Source organism: Aedes albopictus, chromosome 2 (assembly GCF_035046485.1).
Source record: "Aedes albopictus strain Foshan chromosome 2, AalbF5, whole genome shotgun sequence".
Lineage (NCBI taxonomy): Eukaryota > Metazoa > Arthropoda > Insecta > Diptera > Culicidae > Aedes > Aedes albopictus.
Window position 1 is genome coordinate 511,900,344 of NC_085137.1, and position 24,344 is coordinate 511,924,687.

A 24,344-nucleotide genomic window follows, 5' to 3' on the forward strand; every position below is an offset into this window, starting at 1 on the left:
TTTAGAAAATTCTCAACTGAGGGATCAAAATAAAATTCATTTTGGTGAATGAATTTTTTCACCTATTCATTCATTTTTCTGTCACTGACAATTTTTACTGAGAAATAAAACTGGACCGTAACTTCCGATTATACTTCCAATCACTTCAAAACTTGTGTATAGTAGTTAATTAAAATATTAATTATGTTCTCTGTTTGTCCATTAAATCGGATTGTGCGTCTGTTAACAGAAATTGGACATTTTACGACGTGCGAAAAAATATTCGTGACAGAGAATTGAATGAAAAAAAGAGAGGAATTCAGCTGACAATGAATGTGGCCAAATACGAATGAAAAAATGAGAATGTCAATCTTCACTTCCAATCTTCGAATTTTTTACTCTCTGGTCCCAGGGGATTGCATGAGGCCCCAGGGGCGCTTCAAGATGTCTCAGGGTTATTTCAAAGAGTTTTAGGGGGTACCAGTAGATCTCATGGACATTGCAAGAGGGTCGCATGGGCTTACAGTGGATACCAGGAACGCTTCAAAGGATCTCAGGTGCGTTTCAAGGAATCTCATGGGCGTTTATGATGGTTTCAGGTGAGATACCGGGGATATCAGAGGCGTTTCAGAGGGGGTTTCATGGGTCACATGAGAAAACAGGGCTCCAGGTGATCCCAAGAGCTCTTCAGGGGTTCTCAAGAGGGTTTCAGGAGGCTTTAAGGAGGATCTCAGGGGGGTTTCAGGGGTCACATGAGAACTCGGGCGTTTAAGGGGGTCTCAGGGTCGTTTCAGGTGGTTTCAGGGGCATTTCAAGAGGTGTGAAGGTCGTCTCACGAGGTTTTAGAGGCTTCCAGAGGGATCCAGAGGGTCTCAGGGGCGCTTCAGAGGCTCAAGAGGACCTAAGGAGATCTCGGGGAGTTTCCAGAGGAGCTCAAGGACGCTTCAATGAGTCGTGAGAGTTTCCATGGATGTTCAAGAGGTTCCGAAAGACCCCCCCCCCCTTTGACCTCCTCGTACACCTGAAACCCCCTGAGACCGCCTTGAAAGGCTCCTGAGATCACCTGATACACCTTGAAACTCCCAGAAATGCTCCTGAAACGCCCCTGAGACCCTCTGAAATTCCCCTTGAGACCAGGTGAAGCGCCCTAGCCTGGGGGGCCGCCCCCCCAGAAAATTTTCATTACTTTATATAAAGAAATTAGGAAAAAATCTGAAAACAACTGTCTTAATAACGAACATAGATCTATAATAGACATATTTTTGCATAATATGTGTTAAAGTTGATAGTTATTGGAGACTTTTCTCAACTTGTCATACTTAACGAGATTATTGTCCAAAATGGTTTAAATAGTTTATTCTGTTATTTTTGGTTGGAAATATGATATAAATTGAATTGAAGAAGTAGAAATGTTATGCACAACTTCTTTTTTAAATCGCCGAGAAATGAAATCTTAATGATAGTTGATGGGTATCCCAAAGAACCTCTGAATTTCCTAGCAGTAATACTGCAAAATATTGTTAAGTGTTTGCTCTTCAGGGTTTCCGGCAGGTTTGCCTGGAGTATACTGTGGGAGGAATCCCTTGAAAAAATCTGAAGAAATCTCTTGAGAAATTCCTGGAAGACCTCGTAGAAATATTTCTGTTGGAACCCTTTGAAAGAATTTCTGGAAGAATTCCTGCAGGAATCCCTAGAGGAATTTTTGGAGAAATCCCTGATGCAAATCCTAGATAAATCTTTGCAGAAAAATCTGGAGGAACTTCTGGTCAAATTCCTGGCAGAATCCTTGGAGAATTGTTGGAGGAAAATATACCTGGAGAAGTCGATAAAGAAATTTTTGTAGGAATTTCTGAAGGAATAACTAGAGGATTTCCTTGTAGCACCTCTAAAGAATTTTCGGAACAAATGCCAGGAGCAATCCCTGAATAATTTCCTAGATGAATGAATAAATTCCCGGGGCAATCCCTGGAAGAAATCCTGAAGGAATCCTTGGATGAATTCAGGGAGGATGACCTACAGGAGTTCGGGGAGGAATCCCTAGATAAATTTCTGAAGAAATCTTTTGAGGAATTTCTGGAGGAATTCTTGGAGAAAATTCGGCAGCCTATTTATTGCACCCATAAACAAATAGAAACGCTCCATAGAAAATCAAAAAGCGCTCCATAAAGAATGACCTAATGTTCCATGAAAATGCGCAATGATACCCATAAATAATTGAAAATGTTCCATACTTTATAAAAAATGTACCGGTAAAACATAAAATTTTCTCATTAAAAACGAAATTATGCTTCAATAAATAATACTGAAAATAAGCTCCATAATAAAATACAAATGCTCCATAGGAAAATGCAAATGCTCCATAAAAAATAAAAACGTATCCATAGAAAATTGAATATTGCTCCATAGAAAAATTAAACTGCACCATAAAAAATTGAAATTGCACCATAGAAAATAGACATATGCTCCATAAGTATTATCAAACTGCACCATATAAAATATGAATTGCTCCATGAAAAATTGAAAACCGTCCATAGATAGCATATTCTCACAATTTAATTCGACAGGGCTGAATTGCTTTACATTGCACTGCTTTAGTCTTTCAAATGTTTGAAGTTGTGGAGAATTTTAAATTTATGGAGCAAATTGTATTTTATGTGATGCAGTTTGATAATACTTATGGAGCATATGTCTATTTTCTATGGTGCAATTTCAATTTTTTATGGTGCAATTTAATTTTTATATGGAGCAATACTCGATTTTCTATGGGTACAATTTTATTTTTTATGGAGCATTTGCATTTTTCTAAGGAGCATTTGTATTTTATTATGAGGCATTTCAGCATTATTTATTGGTGCAAAATTTCACTTTTAATGAGTACATTTTATGTTTTACCGGTACATTTTTTATAAAGTATGAAACGTTTTCAATTATTTATGGGTAACATTATACATTTTCATGGACCATATGTTCATTCTTTATGGATCGCTTTTTGATTTTCTATGGAGCATTTGCAATTTGTTATGGTTGCAATAACCTTTTGCCAGAAAATTCTGGAGAAATTCGTGGAAAAAGCAATTTCTGATGAAACCTCAAGAGAAATGCCTGGAAGAACTGCTGGAGAAACCCCTAGAAGAATTCTTGGAGAAATTCCGTGGAACTATCCCTGAAAGAATTCCCGACGGAATTTCTGAATGAATTCCTGAAGGAATCTCTAGAAGGATTCTGGGAGGCATCCCTGATGGAAAGAATTCTGAAGAAATTCTTAGAGAGATTCGTAGAGGAATTCCAGTAGGAGGGAAATTTTTGAAAGTATTTCTAGAGGAATCATTGGAGAATTACTGGCGAAATCTTCTTCTTCTACCGAAAGGTTCTTCTACCTTTAGAGAAATCCCTAAAGGATTTCCTGGTAAATACCTGGAAAAATTGCTGGTGGAATTTTTGGAGGAATAGCTAGAGGAGAAAGTCCTAGATAAATTCCTGGAGGAAACCCTGTAAAATTTCTGGAGGAATTCCTGAAGAAATTCCTGTTTTTTTTTGTGATTTTGTGATCATGATGTAATTTCTGAAGAAGTTTCTGGAGAAATACCTGGATGAAATCCTGGAGAAATGCCACGAGGAACTCCTGGCGGAACTTCAGGAAGAACTCCTGGAGACACTCTTGGAGGATTGCCTGGCGGAAGACATGGAATAATTGCTGGATCAATTGGAGGATTGGATGGGGAGGATTTCCTGGAGGATTTTCCAAAGGAATCCCTGGAGAAATTGCCGTAGTAATTTCTGAAGGAATTACTGGAGGTATTACTGGAGCAATCGCGAAGGAATTTCTGAAGGAATTCCTGGAGGAATTTCCGTAGGAATCTTGGAGAAATTTCCGTTGGAATTCGTGGGGTAATTCCTGGTGGAATTTTTGAAAAAGCTCCTGAATGAAATCCTGGAGTAATGCCGGAAGGAATCCCTGGAGGAATCACTATAGAAATCCCTAGAAGAACTCTTGGAGGAATGCCTGGAAGCATTGCTAAAGGAATTCCATCAGGATCCCTAGAGGAATTCCTGAAGGATCGCCTGGAGGAACCCCTGGAGAAAATCCAGGAGATATGCCTTTAGGAATTCCTGGAAGAATCTCTTGAGAAATTCTTTTAGAAATCTCTAGAGGAATTTTTAGAGGAATCCCGGCATAAGTTCCATCAGGATTCCTCAGAAAAAAATCCTGGAAGATTTCCTTGAAAAATCACTGGAGCATTTGCAGGTGGAACCCCGGGAGAAATCCTGGAGGAATCTCTAGAGAAATTCTTTGAGGTATCTCTAGGCTAGGGGAATAACTGGAGGAATTTCTGGAAGAATTCCTAGAGAAATCTTTTGAGGAATTCCTGGATCAATCCCTTTAGGATTTTTTTAGAAGTCCCTGCAAGAATTCCCAGAGGAATCCTGAAAGAATTCCTGGAGCAATTTCTTTAGGAATTACTTGAGGAATTCCAGTGGAATTCCGGGAAGAATTCCTGAAAAATATCCAAGAAGAAGTTCCTGAAAAATATCCAGGCCGAATTTTTGAAGAAATTCCAGGAGGAAGTACCAAAGAAATTGCTGAAATTTCTTATAATATCTAAAATCTGGAATTCCTGAGGAATTCATAAAAAAGGACGTAGAGGAACTCCTGGAGGAATCTCTGTAGCAGTTCCTGAAGGAATACTTGGAGGAGTTCCTGAAGGAACACCAAGAGAAATCTCGGAAGCAGTCTTAAGAGGAATTCCTAAGGGAATCTCTAAACAGCTCCTGGAGGAAGTCTTGGATTAATTCCAGGAGGAGTTTAAGAAAGAATTCCAGGAAGAATTCCTTAAGGCATCCTAAGAAGAGTTCTTGGAGACATTTTTAAAATAACCCCTGAAGTTGTTCTTGAAAAATCCACAGAAGGAATTCCTGGGATAAGGAATTCTTTTGTGGAGCAACCCCATGAGGAATCCCGGAAGCAATCCCATGAGGAATTCCTCATCGGAGGGAATCTCAGGAGAGCTTTCTTAGCGAATTTCGGGAAGAATCCCTGGATAGACAATATGAAGAAATCCATGTCTGCATTAATTTCAGTACGAATTATTGAAGGAATACTTATAAGGACTTCTAAAGAATTTTTTGTACAAAATTTTTATGAAATATCTGGATTAATTTTTGAATGATCTCTAGTGAAATTTTCTGAAAGATTGTGAAAGATGAAGAAGAACTCAAAATTGTGTTTCAAAGTATTTTATTTTGAGTATTTAGTTCTGGGTGTCCACTAAACTTTTATTTCGAGTTTTAAGCTTTCATGGTCCACCGTGCAAAAGTGACTTAAATCATTTTTTTTTTAATTTTTATTTTTGTGTATTTTAACTTAAATGCTAATTCTACACTCCGACTTAAATCATCTCTTTCTACTCCTTCTCCACATTGACCTGCAACCTGACGTAACAGACACCATTCTCAACTATGGATATATAGAAAATCACCAACACTTACAACCTAAGATGCCCGGTAGTCACACGCAGCTGAATTTATTGGCTCTTTGTGTGAATGTAGCTGATCTGGTGTCCAGTATGTAACTTCCACGGACAGTCATTCACGCTAAAGCACAAAAATGCCAGATTAAAATCTTCTTCCCATAAGGTCAACACACTCATGTAACATTCATCAGTCAAATGAGCTAGCAGAGGTTCTTAGAACTATAATAAAACCAAAATGAAAGGTATAAGGTTTTATTATGGTTTACAAAACCTTTACAAGATCAATTGGTCATGAAAATGTGACTTGGACTCTAATTTCTTCATAATTTTAGATTGTCAACGGGTCATTCGTTGAACTGTCATTTTTCGTTGCTTAAAGTTCAATCTTCTCAATTGCTCATTTCATCTCAAAGATGACATACCATGGAGGGAGAATTATAAGCACAATGACGACCCTAATTAGTTCAGATTTTACTTGGGATTAAGCTCTGTAAAGTTTGCGAGACTTAAACGGATTGAGAAAATCTCTCAATGCTACCAAATCTGATTGACACGAGGAATCAAAACATTTGGAAGGGATTATTTGGTTACATTCAAGCGTCCGTTCCGTTGTGTTTTCAATGATTTTTATCAGGTTGCCAACAGTACCACATTCCATGTTTTTTCGTAAATTAAACAATTCTTTCAAACTGTGAAAGACTCGCCAAAATAACACTCCATCGCTCTTAATTTCACCTTCAGAGGAAATAATACTTATTTCAATGTACTTGCGTTTTATTTTCCCAACGCTGAATGTCATGTTTTTTCAACGCCCCATGGAGCTTCAAATGGGAGGGAAAATTAGTTCTCTTCTGGAATCACATTGACCGCAATAGATTGGTGCACTAGTGTGGGTAGTTTTATAGTTCTTGGTTGCCTTTTCTGACGGTTTCTTTCTTTCAAAGAAGCCGGAGCAGAGACCCAACAAGACAAGATAGCCTCTATACGCAAGGACTATCACTTTCATTCCGCACTGTTGGTCGGTCGGACGTTTTCGTCGTCGTAACAAACTATGTAGATAGTAAAAGGAACAAAGCAAATTCCTGGTAGATAGCAATCTCTTGGGGCCATCATGAGTTGGAAAAAATATTAACTGTGTCCAGTAGTGCGATCCAATCGACGACGGTCGCCATCCATTTCCTCGCCGAAGTGACACACTTTGGTCAGAATATCAGATGAGGTTGTCACCGTATTTGTTTAGTTCTGTGGTGCGCTGCGTGGTATTGAGGTTGATGTTTTTTGTCGTATTTTATGCTCAAGAAATTCAATGAAATTTCCTTTCAAATATCCTGGACCGGTCGAAAATCGAACTCAGGCAGCCTCAGCATACAAGTAGGAGCGCGTTTAAAGCTTCGCCTATGCATACACTGTTATTATCACTTACTTCTAATAAATTCTTAATTAAAACTTTCGTTCGTCTTCACCAAATTCCATTTCGATCTAATTTACATTTCCTCACAATATCACTCTCCTTCCAGACATCAACGAATGTTCCGAAAATAACGGAGGCTGTGAGCAGACCTGCACCAACAAACCCGGGTCCTTCGAGTGCAGCTGTCAGCCGGGACTTCAGATTGACGTTCTCGACGGTCGAACCTGCATCGGTGAGTAGATTCTCTTCCTTTCAGCTGAGGCGTAACAGGGCGTAACCTATCGCTTCCAGTTCAATCTCAGATCTTTCAAAACGCTTTCATCATACTGATTAGACCTGCGGATGGTGGTGGTTCTAATTTCGTAGCTTCAGCGATTTCCGACTCTGACTAATCCCACTTACACTCACCGTGTTGAATCTACAAAACGAGGCTGTTTAACTTCGTCATTGGCCTCACATTGACAGGCAATAAATCAATGGAAGAGCATCGGTCGTCTTCTCATTAGCACACGTGAACGGGTGCACGTGCATTGTTTTTGCGAACCAACTTCGAGAAGTGATTGATTCGGCTTGATTAGAGGAAAATTTAGCTTCACTCATCAAGATAAACTTTCGATTCTCTTTCATTAAGTTCATCATCACCATACCACCCATCACACCGGTGTCAGTCAGTAGACAGACACCAGGTTCATCAAATTGAAGTTGCTTCCAAACATCATCGTCAGAAGACTCGAAACTAGAGCGAATGCACAAAGAAGTTCTAGGGAGGCGAGGGCAGCGTTCCTTTCGTTGCGTTCGCAGTTTCCTAGTCAGGATGCTATAATTTAAATTATTTACCACCCACGATCCCTGGTGAGACCTTTCGGAAATCTTTACGGGACGGCACGCTGCAACAACGCAACGGCAAGGTAAATTATTTCTCAAGTTTCTCAGTGCGCTCTTGCCTAGAAGGTGCCGTGCTCTAAGGCTCACCTGCCAGAGCGTCTTTAATTTAATGATACGTGAGTTGGTAGTTTTGCTCATTTATGGTGCCTCAGTTCAGTCGGAAACTTTAATGAATATTCTCGCATTGCAGCGCTCGCTGGCTGTTGCTTCCACGAAGGGAAGTTTCTTTATAAGGTACGGGCGGCATGGCGAGTGGCTCGTAGTTCGTAGATTCCAGTGAAGACACGAGTCAAAGGTTTAGTCTTGCATAGGAGGAGCAGTACTTAATGGCATCACGTTAAGCGAAATGTAATTGTAGATAATCCCATAATGAAGGTGCGCACAACAATGCGAGTTAAAGGAAAAGTTATAGCTGTTGTCGTATAGTCGTGCTTCTTTGAGAAGGGGTGAGTTTCTGCATATATGAGGGGTCCTGGAAAAGTCCTCCAATGGAAACTTGGTAATTCCATGTGAAAAACTGCAGTAAATAGATCAAAGTTTAAAAGAAAATAGGATACACGTTCCTTCACTGTTTCATGGAAAAGATCAAAATCCAACAAGAGATTCAGAATAGATCCTATGACTTATGTTCCAAGAGATTAGCTTATACTTTCTGGTCACTCTTTCAACAAACTCTTAACTAATTTTGATAAATACGAATCCGTATCTTACAATCATCGTTGTTTCCTACGTTGCTTTTTGTAAAATTCTCTACTAGCAAACTAGATTCCTAGAGATGCTAATAGGACGCAATCAGTGAAGTACTAGATTTGTGGTAATGAGCTGAATTTTTGTATGGTGAGAAGCTAAACTCTCAGTTTCTGCGATTTCGGTAGTAAGCACGAAGAGCTCTGGACCAAAGTCGCTTCAGGTGATGCAAGAGCTTCTCCATGGTGGCTTAGGGGCTGGCCTAGCAACGATACATAATCAGTAGACTGCGGCTTATTTTCCAAAAGTTGTTGAAACTTGGAACTCGTAAGCTCTTTTGGATTCAAATGAAAAGAAGATAAAACTTCGAGTTTGTGTCAAAAATAATAAAGTTATAAAAAGTTGATTTCACTTTAAGTGCCTTTTCAATTTACAATCGATTATCAATCTTTCTTATGACTTACTTACTAAATTGAATTGTAGAATTAAATTTTTCCAAAGTCGCGCAACTCATGCGTTTCCATTTTTTTTACAAACAAATTTAACTTTAAGGCCTGATAACTTTTCAGCCGCTTGACCAATTTTGAATCTTTAGCGCATGTTTGTAGATGTTTTTGTTGCGTAAGGATGCTGTGAATTAACTGCAAATGCAAAAAAAAATGGTTTCAACACTAGTAAATATCAAAAAACAGTAAGTAAAAAGAAAATCGTGTTAAGTACTGTTCCTTTGAATTCCACTAAGAATTAGCATCCTTTGACAGATACGTATTTCGACCTCAACTGTAAGGTCGTCTTCAGTGTCTTGCACTTGACTCGACTCACAAAAACACTGAAGACGACCTTACAGTTGAGGTCGAAATACGTAACTGTCAAAGGATGCAACTTCTTAGGGGAATTCAAAGGAACAGTACTTAACACGATTTTCTTTTTAGTTACAGACATTCCCCTAACAAGCCCAAGTTAATCATCAAAAAACAGTAGTTTTACAAGTGGCTTATCTAGTCAAGGTTTACATATTCAGAAAGTTTCATTGTAATCTGAGAGGGAGCTGCTAACTCCGAATACGATTTAGGACGAAATTCGCCATTTCCTAAGAGAAACCATTTGTAATAAAGTATTTATTTAAATATAAAAAATGAATTGATTGAATGAATAAGACAAAATCTCCTTGAATAAATGAGACACAATCTCCTAACAAATTGTGTTCCATTGGATTCTGAGATGATTACGACCTTCACTGGTTTAGTTTTTGATAACAAAAGACACTGAAAAAAATCATTTGGACATGAAAAAGTTTTTGTCAGAAAAACTTTTTTTCCTTAGAAGTGCCCAAGTGGACGGTTGGTTGGGAACATATTTACCTATCTGGAGACAAAATTTCATCGAAATCGAAGTTTTTTTATAAAACGATATTGAATTTTTAAAAACGATTTTTTTCAGTATAGGGCTCAGTTTGGAATTTTTTCAATATTTTTTTCTTTAGACTTGACGTATTTAGTGACAATCACCCATACAACACTTTTTTGTAGGAGTAGTCATTTTTTAATTGAACACATTTGAAAAAAATCGGTAAAAAAAGTTTAGCCCTTTTCAAAAGATAGTCTAGATAAATTTTGAAGAAACTAAGTATGCAAAGTGGCTTATCTAGTCAAGGTCTAAACACCCAGAAAGTTTCATTGTAATCTGAGAGCGTTTTGCCAACATTTGTTCGAGTTGGCGCGAAATCCGTCTATTGTGTTAACGTGTTTGAAGCGTATTTGGGCATCGTTTGCATCTTGAACGCACACAGCAATATCAGATAAGAAACTCTTTGAAGAAATCCTGGGATACTCATTGATTTAATTCCGGAGTGAATCATTGAATGGTTCTGGAGAAATATAAAAAGGAATTCTTGGAGGAATCAACAACGAAAATTATGTCTTAAGAAATTCTTGGAAGAATTCTAGATTCAATTCCTGAAAAATAATGAATGTGTTTGTGGGGAAATGCCTTTATTAATTCCTTGAGAATTATTATAGGGACTTCTTCAGGCATCTCCGTAAGAACTTCAGAAGTAATTTTTGAAGACACTTTATAACCCTTTCGGGACGAACCAGAACAATCGTGCTGTTTTTCGGCATTGGTTTTACACATTTTTATCAATTGTTTTTTCCTCAAAATATGTGATGTAAATAATTTTTATGATCGAGTTATTACTCTTACTTGTATTTCTGAGCCTCAGCTTTGATTGGAATTGTTTATAAAAAACGCCACAATAAGTTAAACATAAAGTAAACAATAACCCTAGAAGTTGAAAAAAAATTTTATCTGTCGTATTTTTATAAATAATCGTTTAACCCAGGTATGCAGGAATAGAAATCGATAGAAAAAGAGTAGTTCTGCAAAACGGTGAAGAAAATGTGGTGCTTTGTTGAAAAGCACAATATTTCGAGGCGGTTAAAGTGGGACCAGCACAATTGTGCTGTTCCGTCCCCAAGGCGGTCCAAGTTCCATCGGAAATTGCCTATTCTTAGGCGTTTTATGGTATAGAAGATTGATTTTAATTATTAAATCACTACAAAGTGTTAGTTTGTTAGAACTTAGACGTATAATTTCAACTCAAGCAACACGATATCAGCTTGTACAAGTGTTTTAAAGAACTTTGAATACTTGGGTAAATAATATTACTCCATATTATCGAAATCATGAATACGATTGGAACAGGGATTTGCTGTTCTTATTATCTTCTTCTTATTCACTTCTATGACTTGAAAACCCTGTCAAGCTGATCTCGTGTTCCTAGATTTAAAAATATACGTCTAAACACTTTGCAGTGATTTAATAATTACAATAAATCTTCTGTACCATAAAACGCCTAAAAGTAGGAAATTTTTAGCAATAACTTAGAGAACATCGACCGGCTTGAGGACGGACCAGCACAATTGTGCTGGTCCTAATTTGACCCAGTGCATAGGTAGGTGGATAAAGTAGCCGAAGTAAAGAAAGTTTTATTCTAGTGGACGTTAAGTTTATAAGAGAAAATTTGAGATAATCATTCTTTTATGGTCCGTCACGAAAGAAATAAGGAATATTTGAATGAATTTCCACATTTTACATTTAAATTTATTCCAATATTCTCTATGATTTTTTTGAAACGTTTTTCCTTTAATTAAGTATTTTTTTTATTTCAAGATGCAGTCAATAACATTTTAGAGATTACTGCAGATTTTGTTCCTAGGACTTCTTCTGGCATATATCAAAATACTAAATGTCCCGGCGAACGTCGTACTGCCTGTCTACTGTGTTTTTTGACTTTCAGCTTCATAGAGAAGTCGCCCTCAATTTCATGTGTATGGGAGCCCCCGTTCCCCGTTCGGTTCGGGCCTACTACGGGCTCCAGAAGAAACTGCGGTCGAAAAAGATTCACCCACGCACCAAATGTACCATGTACAAAACTCTAATAAGACCGGTGGTCGTCTACGGGCACGAGACATGGACCATGCTTGAGGAGGACCTGCAAGCACTCGGAGTTTTCGAGCGACGGGTGCTAAGGACGATCTTCGGCGGCGTACAGGAGAACGGTGTGTGGCGGAGAAGGATGAACCACGAGCTCGCTGCACTTTACGGCGAACCCAGCATCCAGAAGGTGACAAAAGCCGGAAGGATACGGTGGGCAGGGCATGTTGCAAGAATGCCGAACAACAACCCTGCAAAGCTGGTGTTTGTAACTGATCCGGTTGGCACAAGAAGGCGTGGAGTGCAGAGAGCGTGACCTGGCGAGCATTGGGGGCGACTGAGGATGGAGAGCGGTAGCCACAAACCGAGTATTGTGGCGTACTATTGTTGATTATGTCTTGTCTTAAATGTGATGTTGAACAAATAAATGTATGTATGGTTAAGTAGTTTTCGAGTCTATGAGGGTCAGACAGAAATTCATTTGACGTAGAGTATCATCGGCAGGTTTGTTCTCTTCGTCATGGGGAATTCTCCAATTATTCCTTCGGAAATATCTTCTAGAATGCCTCCTAAATGATTCGTATGGTTTCTGCAAAAAACTGCGTCAAGAGCTTTTTAACTAAAATTTTTCCTAGAATTGCTTCAGCAAATTTATCACCTTCTGCTAGCATTTATTCAAGAAGTTCTTTAGAAATTTTTCGTGTTTTTCCGTAGGGTCTCTATTGAATTTATCCAAGAATACCTCCGTAAATCAGTTATTTTTTTTCTGCAAATAATTTTGATGAAATCTTTAGAGAAATTCTTGAAGGAATCCTTGAAGAAATTTTTAAAGATCTGTAGTGTAATTCCTAAATAAATCATTTACGGAATCTCTGGGGAATCTCTGGGGAAGTTCTAGAAAGAGTTTTCGACAGACTCGGCAGAGGAAATCATAAGTAATTTCAGTGCATTCACAGGAATTTCTCCTCTACTGCTTTCCAAAAAAATCATTGGAGACATCCATAGAGAACTCTTGAAGGAAAATTATCTAAAAGAAATCCTAGATAAACTAGAATTCTTGAGGGAGCTCATGGGAGGATTTCCTGAAGGAACCATACAAGAACTCATAAAGGAATCCATTGAAAGACCCCTGAAGATGTTTATGAATAAGCTTCTGGATCCCTACAAACCCTTGAAGGAATACCTGGAAATCCCAGAGGAAAACATATCTTAAACCGCTGATGCTTTTCATAGGAACACCAGAATACATTCTTGGAGGAGATAAGTACTTCTAAAGAAATACCGGGAGAATCCCCTGAATATTCATTGAAGGACGCCTGATTAAATTTTTGACTGAACCCAATTGGAAATATGTGTAGAACACTGAAAACACTAGAGAAACTCTAAAAACACCTGATTGAATTGCCAAAAACCTTTAAAAAATCTTAAAAAACGCCTGTAGGAACTCTTGGAGATATACCAAAATGAATTCCCAAGGTATTCCTTGAAACACTCCTAAAAAAAATACCCTGAGGAACCCAGAAAAAATCCAGTAAGAACCCATGAAACAGTTTTAAAGAGTTTCTCGTTGAATTTTCGAAAGCATAGTCTGGTAAAGTCACGAATTTAACTGTGATGGAATTTGTGTCGGAACTTGAGGAGGAATGCCTGTGGGAACTTCCGTGGGAATTTCTCGAGTAATCGCTGAAGGAATTACTGAAGTTCCCACGCCGCTTCACAGTAATCTTCACACAATCTATTGCTTTACGCCTGGCACCCTTGCACCAATGCATGATCCATGTGCCAAAAATAAACAATTCCCACCAACACACCAACATCCGCATGACCTTGTGCAGGCGCAGAGGATTCATCGGCCTGATGTGGGCAAGCGATTGCAATCATCACTTCCCTCCCCTTCCCCATTGATCTGCAACCTGACGCAGCAGGCGCCATTGTCGTCTAAAAATACAAGACCACCAACGCTCACACACTGAAGATGCCTGTTAGTCCCAAGCAGCTGTCTCATTGGTTCCTTGTGTGAGTGTAGCTGATCTGGCGATACTGGAGTTGCAACTGCGGGCGGTCAATCAAGCTCAAGCTCAAGCTCAAGCTAATCGCTGAAGGAATTACTGAAGTAGTTTCAGGAGACCAGAAAAAAATACTAAAGAAAATCGAAGGATAAAGACTGAAACTATCGTATCGACTGGATTAGTTGTATGTTCAATGACAAAAAAAAGCATTTTCACTCTTTTTTACATACAACCTCAAGCGGGTCAAAACTGTCAAAAAGTGTTGCTGCTAACAGTTCAATGATATTGTGAATACTCTAATTTAGTTATGTACACTAAAACCACTTTTTATGCATGTTATGTTTATGCACTTTTAATTCATACACCTTTTTATACTCTGCATAAAATGAGAAAAATCTACTCAGAACCAATACATATAACTATTGCAACAGGTGGCCAAGAGACTGTTTATAGAGGGGAGGAAGAGAGGTTGCAGGGCATTTCGTGGGTCCCAAGGGGTTGCAGCGGGGAAGCAGGAGATCTCAGGAGGGTTTTCGGGGGTCTCAGGTGGTTTTCAAAAGCATTGTGTTCCAGAGAATTTTCGATGGGCTTTGGAGGCGTTGCAACGCGTTGCAGGTACGTTTTTGGGAGTTTTCAAGGGTCTTTTAGGCATTTTAGGAAGCTTCAGAGGATTTTCAGAGACCCCATCATAATATCTTTTGATATCCCCTTTGAGTTAAAAGGTGTTCTTGAATACGGCCCTGGCTGATACGGCCCTGGTTGATACGGTTCTGACCTGAAATGCCTAGAAGCGCCCCTAAAACCTTCGTAATCTCATTGAAACGCTCTTGAAATCATCATAAACATTTTAAAATTCCTCTGAAATGCCTTTGGACGCCTTTAATAGTTTTCAGAAACCCCCTGAAACTCACATGAAAACCCCTTCAAACGCCCATGAAACTGTCTGAAATGACTCTGAAATGCCTTGAAACGCCTCTGAAACCACTTGTTACTCCCTTTAAAGGCTCTTGAGATCCCCCAAATTACCTTTTAAGCCTCTTGTAACGTCTGTGAAACCCCCCTATTGAAATGTCCCTCAATTCCCCGTAATCTCAAAATCTGACAGAAAGTCATTAGGCTCCTGAAAACCCCTAAAACAACCCCTGCAGCCCCTTGGAACTCCCATTTTTGGATTCTCTGGGAACTATCTGGAAACCCCCTTAGTCCCATCTCAAATGCCCCGGAGCATGACCTGATCTAGCGAACTATTCCTTCATTAAAACCCAAACTTAATTTTTGCACAAATTTCCCTCTTTTTATATATTTTTTTTATTTATGCACATTTTTAATTTATCCAGTCATGTGCATAAAAAGAGGTTCCAGTGTATAAAAATACAGTGGCATACGTGCGACAGTACATAACTTACGAACGGAAGTTCCTATTTGAGTCGTCTTAGTTTTGTTCTGTGTATTTTCACCCAAGGAAAGATTATGAGGCAAAAAACATTGAAAAATTGACTTGAGACTTGGGCTTGGCCAGGATCTTGAATCGTCAAAAAACGCAGTACACTGGACATAGTTTCCCAGAGACAGCTAGTAGCGTTTTTGGTGTAACGTTCCAACTGGGACAAAGCCTGTTTCTCTGCTAGTGTTAATTGTGCATGTGTATATCGTTTGGCAGGTACGAAGGTGCTCTATGCCCAAGGAAGTCAATGAAATTTCCGTTACGAAAGATTCTGGATTGATTGGGAATTGAACCCGTCACCCTCAGCATGGTCATGCTAAATACCCACTACTGTACGACTGTGGCAATTTGGGCCCTGTAAAAACCTTGTATATGAAACTTGTGAAATACAAGAATTTTTATGCTCTATCAACTTTTGGTAAAATCTCCTTTACAACCTATAATTCTTGACATAGGTATGTCCTGCAATTAATCTGCTTCACATTTTCAACCTTTTGTTGTCCCTTTTGACATGGAATTCAGTCAAACAGGTCTCATCACCCGTCGCCATTCGCTTCATAATACAATGTACTGTTTCTTCGAAGACTGCAAACGCCAAAGACCCGTCAGGTCAGTTTCTACCAAAGTTCGTAGGGTGTAAGCATCACGTTGCATTGAATACAGCAACAAAATCAGAACTTCTATCATAGCACAACTCTAGAGTACACACACACCCTGCAGCAAACCTTTAGCAAAAGACCCGCCGACTAGCTACACCCGCCCCTCTGCATTGCCACTCATTTCAAGACTCACGCTGAAAGCACCGAAGTTTTCCTCGGCGCACATTATGGGGTTAACAGGCCGGCCATCAGCGGCACCCATTCATTCGGAACACTATTTAGTTACACACAGCCTTTCGCAGTGTTGTTGCTGTTGAAAACTGCTAGGAAGCAGCAGTTTCCCGGTTGGCTGGTGCAAAGTTCGGTTGCCTGCTGAGCTTGTATTATGATAATGATGAAAAGTGACTTTTAGCGGAAATACACAAAAACAGACCTCCACAGAGCTCCACTTACTCCAGCGCGATGCTGCTGCTGCTGCTGTGGTCGCTAAAACGGTGAAGGTCAGGATTTTTCTTTTTATTGTGGTTCTGGTGTGGCTGGTGGACTAACGGAGATAAAATGAAACTTTAGCGGTGCTAATAGTGTTGAAATTGTTCCAGTAGTGGTACTGGGTGGCTTGCCTGGTGGAAAAAGTTATTCATATTATTCGTACACTGGGGGTGTCGCTGATGGTTGCAGAACTCGAACAGTTGGAAATGATTAGGAACCGTCAATTTATTTTTCTATATTATAAGATTCAACAAGATTCAGTAAGATTTGTTTGCTTATATTTATTACCAAAGTCCACGCAAATGAGTTTCAGAAACATCTTAAAAACCTTTTTGCGACGTATATCTTCTTCTTTTTTCTTCTTTATGGCTTGACGTCCTGGGACTAGGCCTGCCTCGTTTCAACTTAGTGATCATTGAGAACTTCCACAGTTATTAATTGAAGGGCTTTCTTTGCCTGCCATTGCATAAATTTGTATATTGTGAGGCAAGTACAATGATACACTATGTCCAGAGAGTCGAGAAAATTTTCCCGACCTGAATGGGAATCGAACCCGCCGTCTCTGGATTGGCGATCCGTAGCCTTAACCACTAGGTCAACTGGAGACCCCGCGACGTATATCTTAACATTTGTATTTACTAACGATTCTGTTTCTCGAGCATTTCGAAAATTTTGTATTGCTTGGAATGTGTTTTTATGAGTGGTGGTGAAGGAAAACATTAGCAATGTAGATCTGTTACTTCTTCTCACTCGGGAATCTACTTCTTTCGCCGACCCTAACAAGGCATCACCCACAGCTCACGGTCTCGTCATGATACAATGTAAGGCAGTAGATAAGGATCGTGCCTGGGAAACGCGAACCACACACCTCGGATGAAGATGACGATGGTGATGATGATGATGATGAGATGCTCTCCTAGGAAAAGATAAATTCCATTCTTTGTCGTAATTAAACTTGTTTGTTCTCATTAGAGAGGAAGAGCGGCGGCGCTGTTGGCCCTTTTCTGCTTCGCGGGCAGATTTTTCCGTTTCTTTTCTAAGGACTATCTGGTTTTGGGTCTGCGTGACGGACTGAGCTTTGTTTCATGCTTATTGGACGTATAGCTTTAAGCTATCTTATTTATCAGTAGCTAAAGTAAAAGTTTGATATACTATTTGTTCAAACATATAAATCCTTCAAAAAATGATTGGACAACAGAAAAGGAGCATTTTTTTTGTAACTCAACTTTACTGTGTTCTGGTGTGAAAGTTGCAAGCCAGTCCATTACATATTTAACCCTAGTAGGATGTTGGGGTCAATAAGACCCAAACAGGCACGCTGAATCCTACGCCATCGTGTTGCGAAAAACCTAACATCTTAGAAGGGATAAGGAAGAAACTTGAGAATCTATAAAGATAATGGAAGTGAAATGCCTGCACCAAACTGGTATTTTGGAAAATTTCGGATTCAAGCGGATCCAAATATGTATTTCTTCAGGATTTTATTGAAGGATTATTCCAGAGATTACAGGGATACAGGGAATCCGCTCAGAGTTTTCTCCAGCATTTTTGCAATTAATTCTTGCAGAGATTCGCCCAGGATGATTTTTCCAGAGGATCCTATAGGAATTCCTCAAGATTTCTGCTTAGATTCCTTTGAAACCTGCTGGAAATCCTTAGTGATTGCATCAGAACTCTTGTAGGATTATCTCAAATATCTTTGAAGAATTCCTCCCAATTCTCTTGAAGGTGCTTGATTTCCCGGCGAATTTCTAAGGCTATCAACAGGAGATTCCTTTCAAAATTTATGAGGAATTTCCGTAAGGATTCCTTAAGAATGCCCGTTTTGGTTTCTTTGAAACTTCCGTGGGGATTCCTTTGGAATTTTCATTGGATTTTTTTTTCGAAATTCCCATGGGGATTCCTTCAGATATCTAATTAGGATTTCCAGGAGGAATCTCCGAAGGATTCCCAGGAGGAATTTTAGAAGAAAATCCAGTCGAAATTCTCAAAGGATTTTTCGGAGGGATCTCCGAGGAGGAGTCCCCGAAGCATTTCCAAGAGGAAACCACGAAGAAACTCCAGGATCAATCCCCGCAGTCGGGGCCCGTGGCGCAGTGGTCCACACGTTCGCTTCAAAAGCGGATGGTCATAGGTTCGAACCCAGCCCCGGCACTTGCAATTTTTCGTCAGTTGCTCTTCCCCCCGAGAGCAGCTGGCACCTGACCCTCTTCGGAGCAAATAGCTTTAACTTACCCGGAATTTGGATATCGGCGAACCGCAACTCATAATGGACCCGCAATCGGCCTGGAATAGGAACAGCATCATCGTGCTCATCATTCTACCATGAACAGGGTAGAAGAGTGAATGAAGTACAAAGGCAACCAGTTCAATAAAGTAGAATAGAATAGAATACATTTAGGCGCTGTACAAAGTGGAAGTGCAGCGTCCAATTGGAATCGCTGACGTAGTGCCCTAGTGGACAAAAGAGCTGTAAATTAGGTAAAGTGATTAAGAATAAAAAAAAATAATCCCCGTAGGATTTGTAAGAGGAATCCCCGAAGGATTACAAGGAGGAATTTCGGAAGGATTTCAAGAAGGAATCCTCGAAAGAATTCCAAGATGAATCCCCGAATAATTTGCAGGAGGTATTTATGAAGGATTTACATCAGAAATCCTCTGAATTTCAGGTGTTAGTCCAAAAGGAAATCCTGGAGGATTCCTCAAAAGAAATCCGAGAGGAATTCTGGTGGGAAGTGTATGAGAGATCCACCGAAGAAATCCTGAAAGTATGCCTGATTTTATTCCTTACTAAATACTTGAAAGAACTCCTAGAAGAATGCCTGAATGAACCCCTATAGGAATTCCCAAAAAAAACTTCTAGAGAAATCCTTGATATAATTCCTGAATCCTTAAGGAAAAATATCCGGAAGGCTTCATGTTGCAATTTCTTGAAGAATCTCTAAAAAAACTTCTAGAGGTACAGGGGATAGACAAAATGATCGGGACACGTAAAATTTTCACTTTTCAAAAAATGTTCAACTACCTGTAACTTTTCGAAAAGTGTATCGAATATTCTCAACTTTTTACTGTAAGTTCATCAATTAGTTGTGTATCAGTGCTCCAAATTTGAGAAAGATCGGGCCATTTTCCACGAAGTTATAAAGTTATAAAAAGGTAAAATTATCCGATAGCCATCTTTGAGCTGTTATATCTCCGGATTCAATGAACCGATTGCACTGAAATTTTGACCATTCATGACTTATATAATGAACTCTGAACAACATTTGACTTAACTTGAAACTTTTAACAAGAGCAAAAGTTGTAGCGATTTTATTTTACTCACGATTTTTCAGCAAATTGGTCTATTTTTAATATGCCATTACTTTCAATTTGTTGGCGGCTATGTTGTTACTTACCTTTTTTTTTGGTTTTTATTAATGTGTATTTTAACTTATATGCTTATTCTACACTCAGTAGTTGTTACTTTCGTTGAAAACACATTTATATATTAGTCAATCAGAGGGAAATTAAATGAACGATAATTTGCATCTTGAATTTTGGAACGATGTTGGAGTTTTGGATAATTTGGAATTTTATTTGAAAAATAATCTAATCGTTATAATTTTCTTCCGTGTTAAGAATTTTAAGTTAAGTCAACGGTTTTTCATAGATCATTATATAAATCATAAATGGTCAAAATTTCATTGTATTCGGTTCATTGAATCCGGAGATATAACAGCTCAAAGTTGGCTATCGGATAATTTTACCTTTTCCAGAATATTTATTACTTCGTGGAAAATGTCCCGCTCTTTCCCAAATTTGGACCACTGATACACAACTGGTTGATGAAGTTACAGTAAAAATTTGAGAATATTTGATGCACTTTTCGAAAAGTTACAGCTAGTTGAACATTTAGTGAGAAGTGAAAATTTTGCCTGACCCGATCATTTTGTCTATCCCTGTATCTCTGAAAAATAAAAAATAAACTCCTGGAATAATCATAGAAGAGACTTGTAGACTGGGCTAATCCCTGAAGGAAGTTCAGGAAGGAAACCCTGAAGAAGCTTCTGGGGGAGCCCCTGAAACTCCTGGAGGCATCTGGAGAGATCCCTGAAGGAACGCGTGCAGGAATCCCTAATTGAAATTTTAGACGAATCCGTGAACTTGAGGTAACTTTTGAAGAAATCTCTGAATCAACCCCTGAAAGCATTTTTTAATCCTTCTGGAAGAACTACTGAACTATTGGGGAGATCCCAAAAGGAACTACTGGGGTGATTCCTGAAGGATCCTTTGAAAAAGGAATTCCAGAAGAAATTTCTGAAAAAAAAATCCTGGAGGAATCCTTGAAGGAACTCCTGCTGAAATTATTATCGGAACTACTGAGATAATCCCTGAAGGAATTCTAGGAGAAATCCCTGAAAGAATTCAAGAAGGGGTCCTTGCAAAAATTCCAGGAGAGATCTCAGAAGGAGCTCCTGTAGGAACCCTTGATGGAGGCATCACTGAATGCTCCTGGAAAAATATCTGAAGGTGAAGAAAGACCAGGCAAAATCTCTGATTGGAATTTCTGCACTGGTTGGACTTTTTTGGGGGACCATTTGCACGAACCATTAAAGGAACTCCTGGGGAAATCTCTGAAGGACTCCTGGACTAATCCCTGAAGAAACTACTGTTCGAATTCTTGAACGTCGGAAAGAATTCATGAAGAATATTCTAGACAAATCTCTGAAGGACCTCCTATATCTTCTATAGGAACTTCTGGAGGCATCCCTGAATCCTAATGATGGAATTTCAGAAGCAAACGTTGACGGCACTTCTATCGGTATAGCTGAGAGTTGTTTTGAAGTAATCCCTGATGAAAATCCTAGAGATATCCTTGAATCCTCATGGATAAAGCTCTAAAGTAAGTAGTGGAGATATCTGTGGAAGAACTTCTGGAGAAATCCCTTACTTACCTTACTTACCGGTCAGGCTAAGGCCGGGGTGGCCTCTGCTGTACATAGTAGCCGCCTCCATTCAACTCGGTCCATGGCTGTTTGTCTCCAGTTCCGCACTCTGCGTAGGGTCCGCAGATCGTCCTCCACTTGGTCGACCCACCTAGCTCGCTGCGCTCCACGTCTTCTTGTACCGGTCGGATGACTCTCGAGAACCATTTTAGTCGGGTTGCTATCCGACATCCTGATGACGTGACCCGCCCACCGTAGCCTCCCGATTTTCGCGGTATGGACGATGGTTGGTTCTCCCAGCAGCTGATGCAGCTCGTGGTTCATTCGCCTTCTCCAAGTCCCGTCTTCCATCTGCACTCCGCCGTAGATGGTACGCAACACCTTCCGTTCGAAAACTCCAAGGGCGCTGTGGAGATGTGAAGTAGGTAAACGACATATAGTTTAAATTATAGGACATTGTCATAAAGTAGGCTAGATTAGTATTCCAGGGAAGCGCCCAATGTTAACGGAAACAGTCAAAGAAACAGTGTCCACTGCTGATGCTTCTCCGTGCGAAAAGAAGATTGAGAGAGAGAGTGCCCCCCACATTAGCCGAAAGAATGAATGCACGATCCGATTTTCTCGCGCTGCTACCCTGCTGGCCGTACCGAACACACACACACACACATCCACAATATTTCAGTCGATCATGCCATGTCTCGCTTTTACACTCACATACGGGGCACTCTCTCTCTCAATCTTCTTTTCGCGCGGAGAAGCATCAGCAGTAGACACTGTTTCTTTGACTGTTTCCGTTAACATTGGGCGCATCCCTGGAATACTAATCTAGCCTACTTTATGACAATGTCCTATAATTTAAACTATATGTCGTTTACCTACTTCGCATCTCCACAGGCGCGTTGGTCCTCTGCACGTAGGGTCCATGTTTCGTGCCCATAGAGGACGACCGGTCTAATCAACGTTTTGTAGATGGTTAACTTCGTGTTACGGCGAACTTTATTCGATCGTAGAGTTCTGCGGAGTCCAAAGTAGGCACGATTTCCTGCCACAATGCGCCTCTGAATTTCTCTGCTGGTGTCGTTGTCGTCGGTCACCAGTGAGCCCAAGTACACGAATTCTTCAACCGCCTCGATTTCATCACCGTCGATATGAATTCGGGGTGGCGGGCGCGGTGATTCCTCCCTGGAGCCCTTTGCCATCATGTACTTTGTCTTCGACACATTAATGACTAATCCGATTCGCCTGGCTTCACTCTTTAGTCGGATGTACGTTTTCGCCATCGTCTCAAATTTACGAGCAATAATATCAATATCATCGGCGAAACCAAGCAGCTGAACGGACTTCGTGAAAATCGTCCCACTCGTGTTTATCCCCGCTCTTCTTATTACACCCTCCAAAGCAATGTTGAACAGCAAGCACGAAAGACCATCACCTTGCCGTAACCCTCTGCGAGATTCGAAGGGACTCGAGAGCGTCCCTGATACTCGAACAACGCACATCACTCGATCCATCGTCGCCTTGATCAACCGTGTCAGTTTATCCGGGAATCCGTATTCGTGCATAATCTGCCATAGCTGTTCTCGATCGATTGTATCATACGCCGATTTGAAATCGATGAACAAGTGATGTGTGGGCACGTTGTATTCGCGGCATTTTTGCAACACCTGGCGGATGGCGAACATCTGGTCCGTTGTAGCCCGTTCACCCATAAATCCAGCATGATATTGCCCCACGAACTCTCTTGCAATCGGTGATAGACGGCGGCATAAAATTTGAGAGAGTATCTTGTAGGCAGCGCTCAGTAGTGTGATCGCGCGGTAGTTCCCGCAATCCAACTTGTCGCCCTTTTTGTAGGTGGGACACACGATACCTTCCATCCATTCCTCCGGTAAAACTTCCTCCTCCCAAATCTTGGTAATGACCCAGTGTAGTGCTCTCACCAGTGCTTCTCCACCGTATTTTAGAAGCTCGCTTGGTAGTTGATCTGATCCAGCGGCTTTGTTGTTTTTCAACCGGCCAACCTCCTCCTCAATCTCTTGAAGGTCAGGGGCCGGAAGTCTTTCGTCCTGTGCACATACTCCTAGATCTGTTACCACGCCACCTTCGGTACTTGCAACGTCGCCATTGAGGTGCTCATCGTAATGCTGCCGCCACCTCTCGACCACCTCACGCTCGCTCGTGAGAATATTCCCGTGATTATCTCGGCACATGTCGGCTTGTGGCACAAAGCCTCTGCGCGAGCGGTTCAGCTTCTCGTAGAACTTTCGTGTGTCCTTTGCGCGGTACAGCTCTTCCATCGCTTCGCGATCTCGTTCTTCCTGCTGGCGCTTCTTCATCCGGAAGACTGAGTTTTGCCTGTTCCGCGCCTGTTTGTAACGTGCCTCATTCGCTCTCGTACGGTGTTGCAGCAATCTCGCCCATGCTGCATTCTTCTCGTTCTTCAACTGTTCACATTCGCCGTCGTACCAGTCGTTTCTGTGATTCGGAGTCGCGAAGCCTAGTGCTGTAGCCGAGGTACTACCTATGGCGGATCGGATGTCCCTCCAGCCATCTTCAAGTGTACCTGCGCCAAGCTGCTCTTCCGTTGGTAGGGCCTCTGCTAACTGCTGCGCGTAGTCTTGAGCCACTTCTACGTTACGCAGCTGTTCGATGTTGAGTCGCGGCGTACGACTTCGACGCGTGGTGATAACTGTCGAAAGTTTTGAGCGCATGCATACAGCTACTAAGAAGTGATCCGAATCTATATTCGCACTGCGGTATGTGCGAACATTGGTTATATCCGAGAAGAATTTACCGTCGATTAGAACGTGGTCGATTTGGTTTTCTGTTTGATGGTCGGGTGATCTCCAGGTGGCTTTGTGGATATCTTTGCGGGGGAAGAAGGTGCTTGGGACTACCATACCACGGGAGGCTGCAAAGTTTACGCATCGCTGGCCGTTATCATTCGATACGGCGTGCAGGCTGTTTCGCCCGATTACCGGTCTGTACATTTCCTCCTTTCCTACCT

General features: G+C 40.6%; 1 protein-coding gene across 3 annotated transcripts in view; it reads left to right on the forward strand.

The window, feature by feature from the left end:
- LOC109404745 (fibrillin-3) overlaps nucleotides 1-24,344 on the forward strand; it is a 375,815-nt gene that overhangs the window by 215,046 nt on the left and 136,425 nt on the right. For all 3 annotated transcript variants that reach the window (XM_062854530.1, XM_062854531.1, XM_029870275.2), the window contains exon 6: nucleotides 6,968-7,093. In XM_062854530.1, coding sequence (XP_062710514.1) covers nucleotides 6,968-7,093 — 126 coding nt within the window. The remainder of the gene's footprint in view (nucleotides 1-6,967; nucleotides 7,094-24,344) is intronic.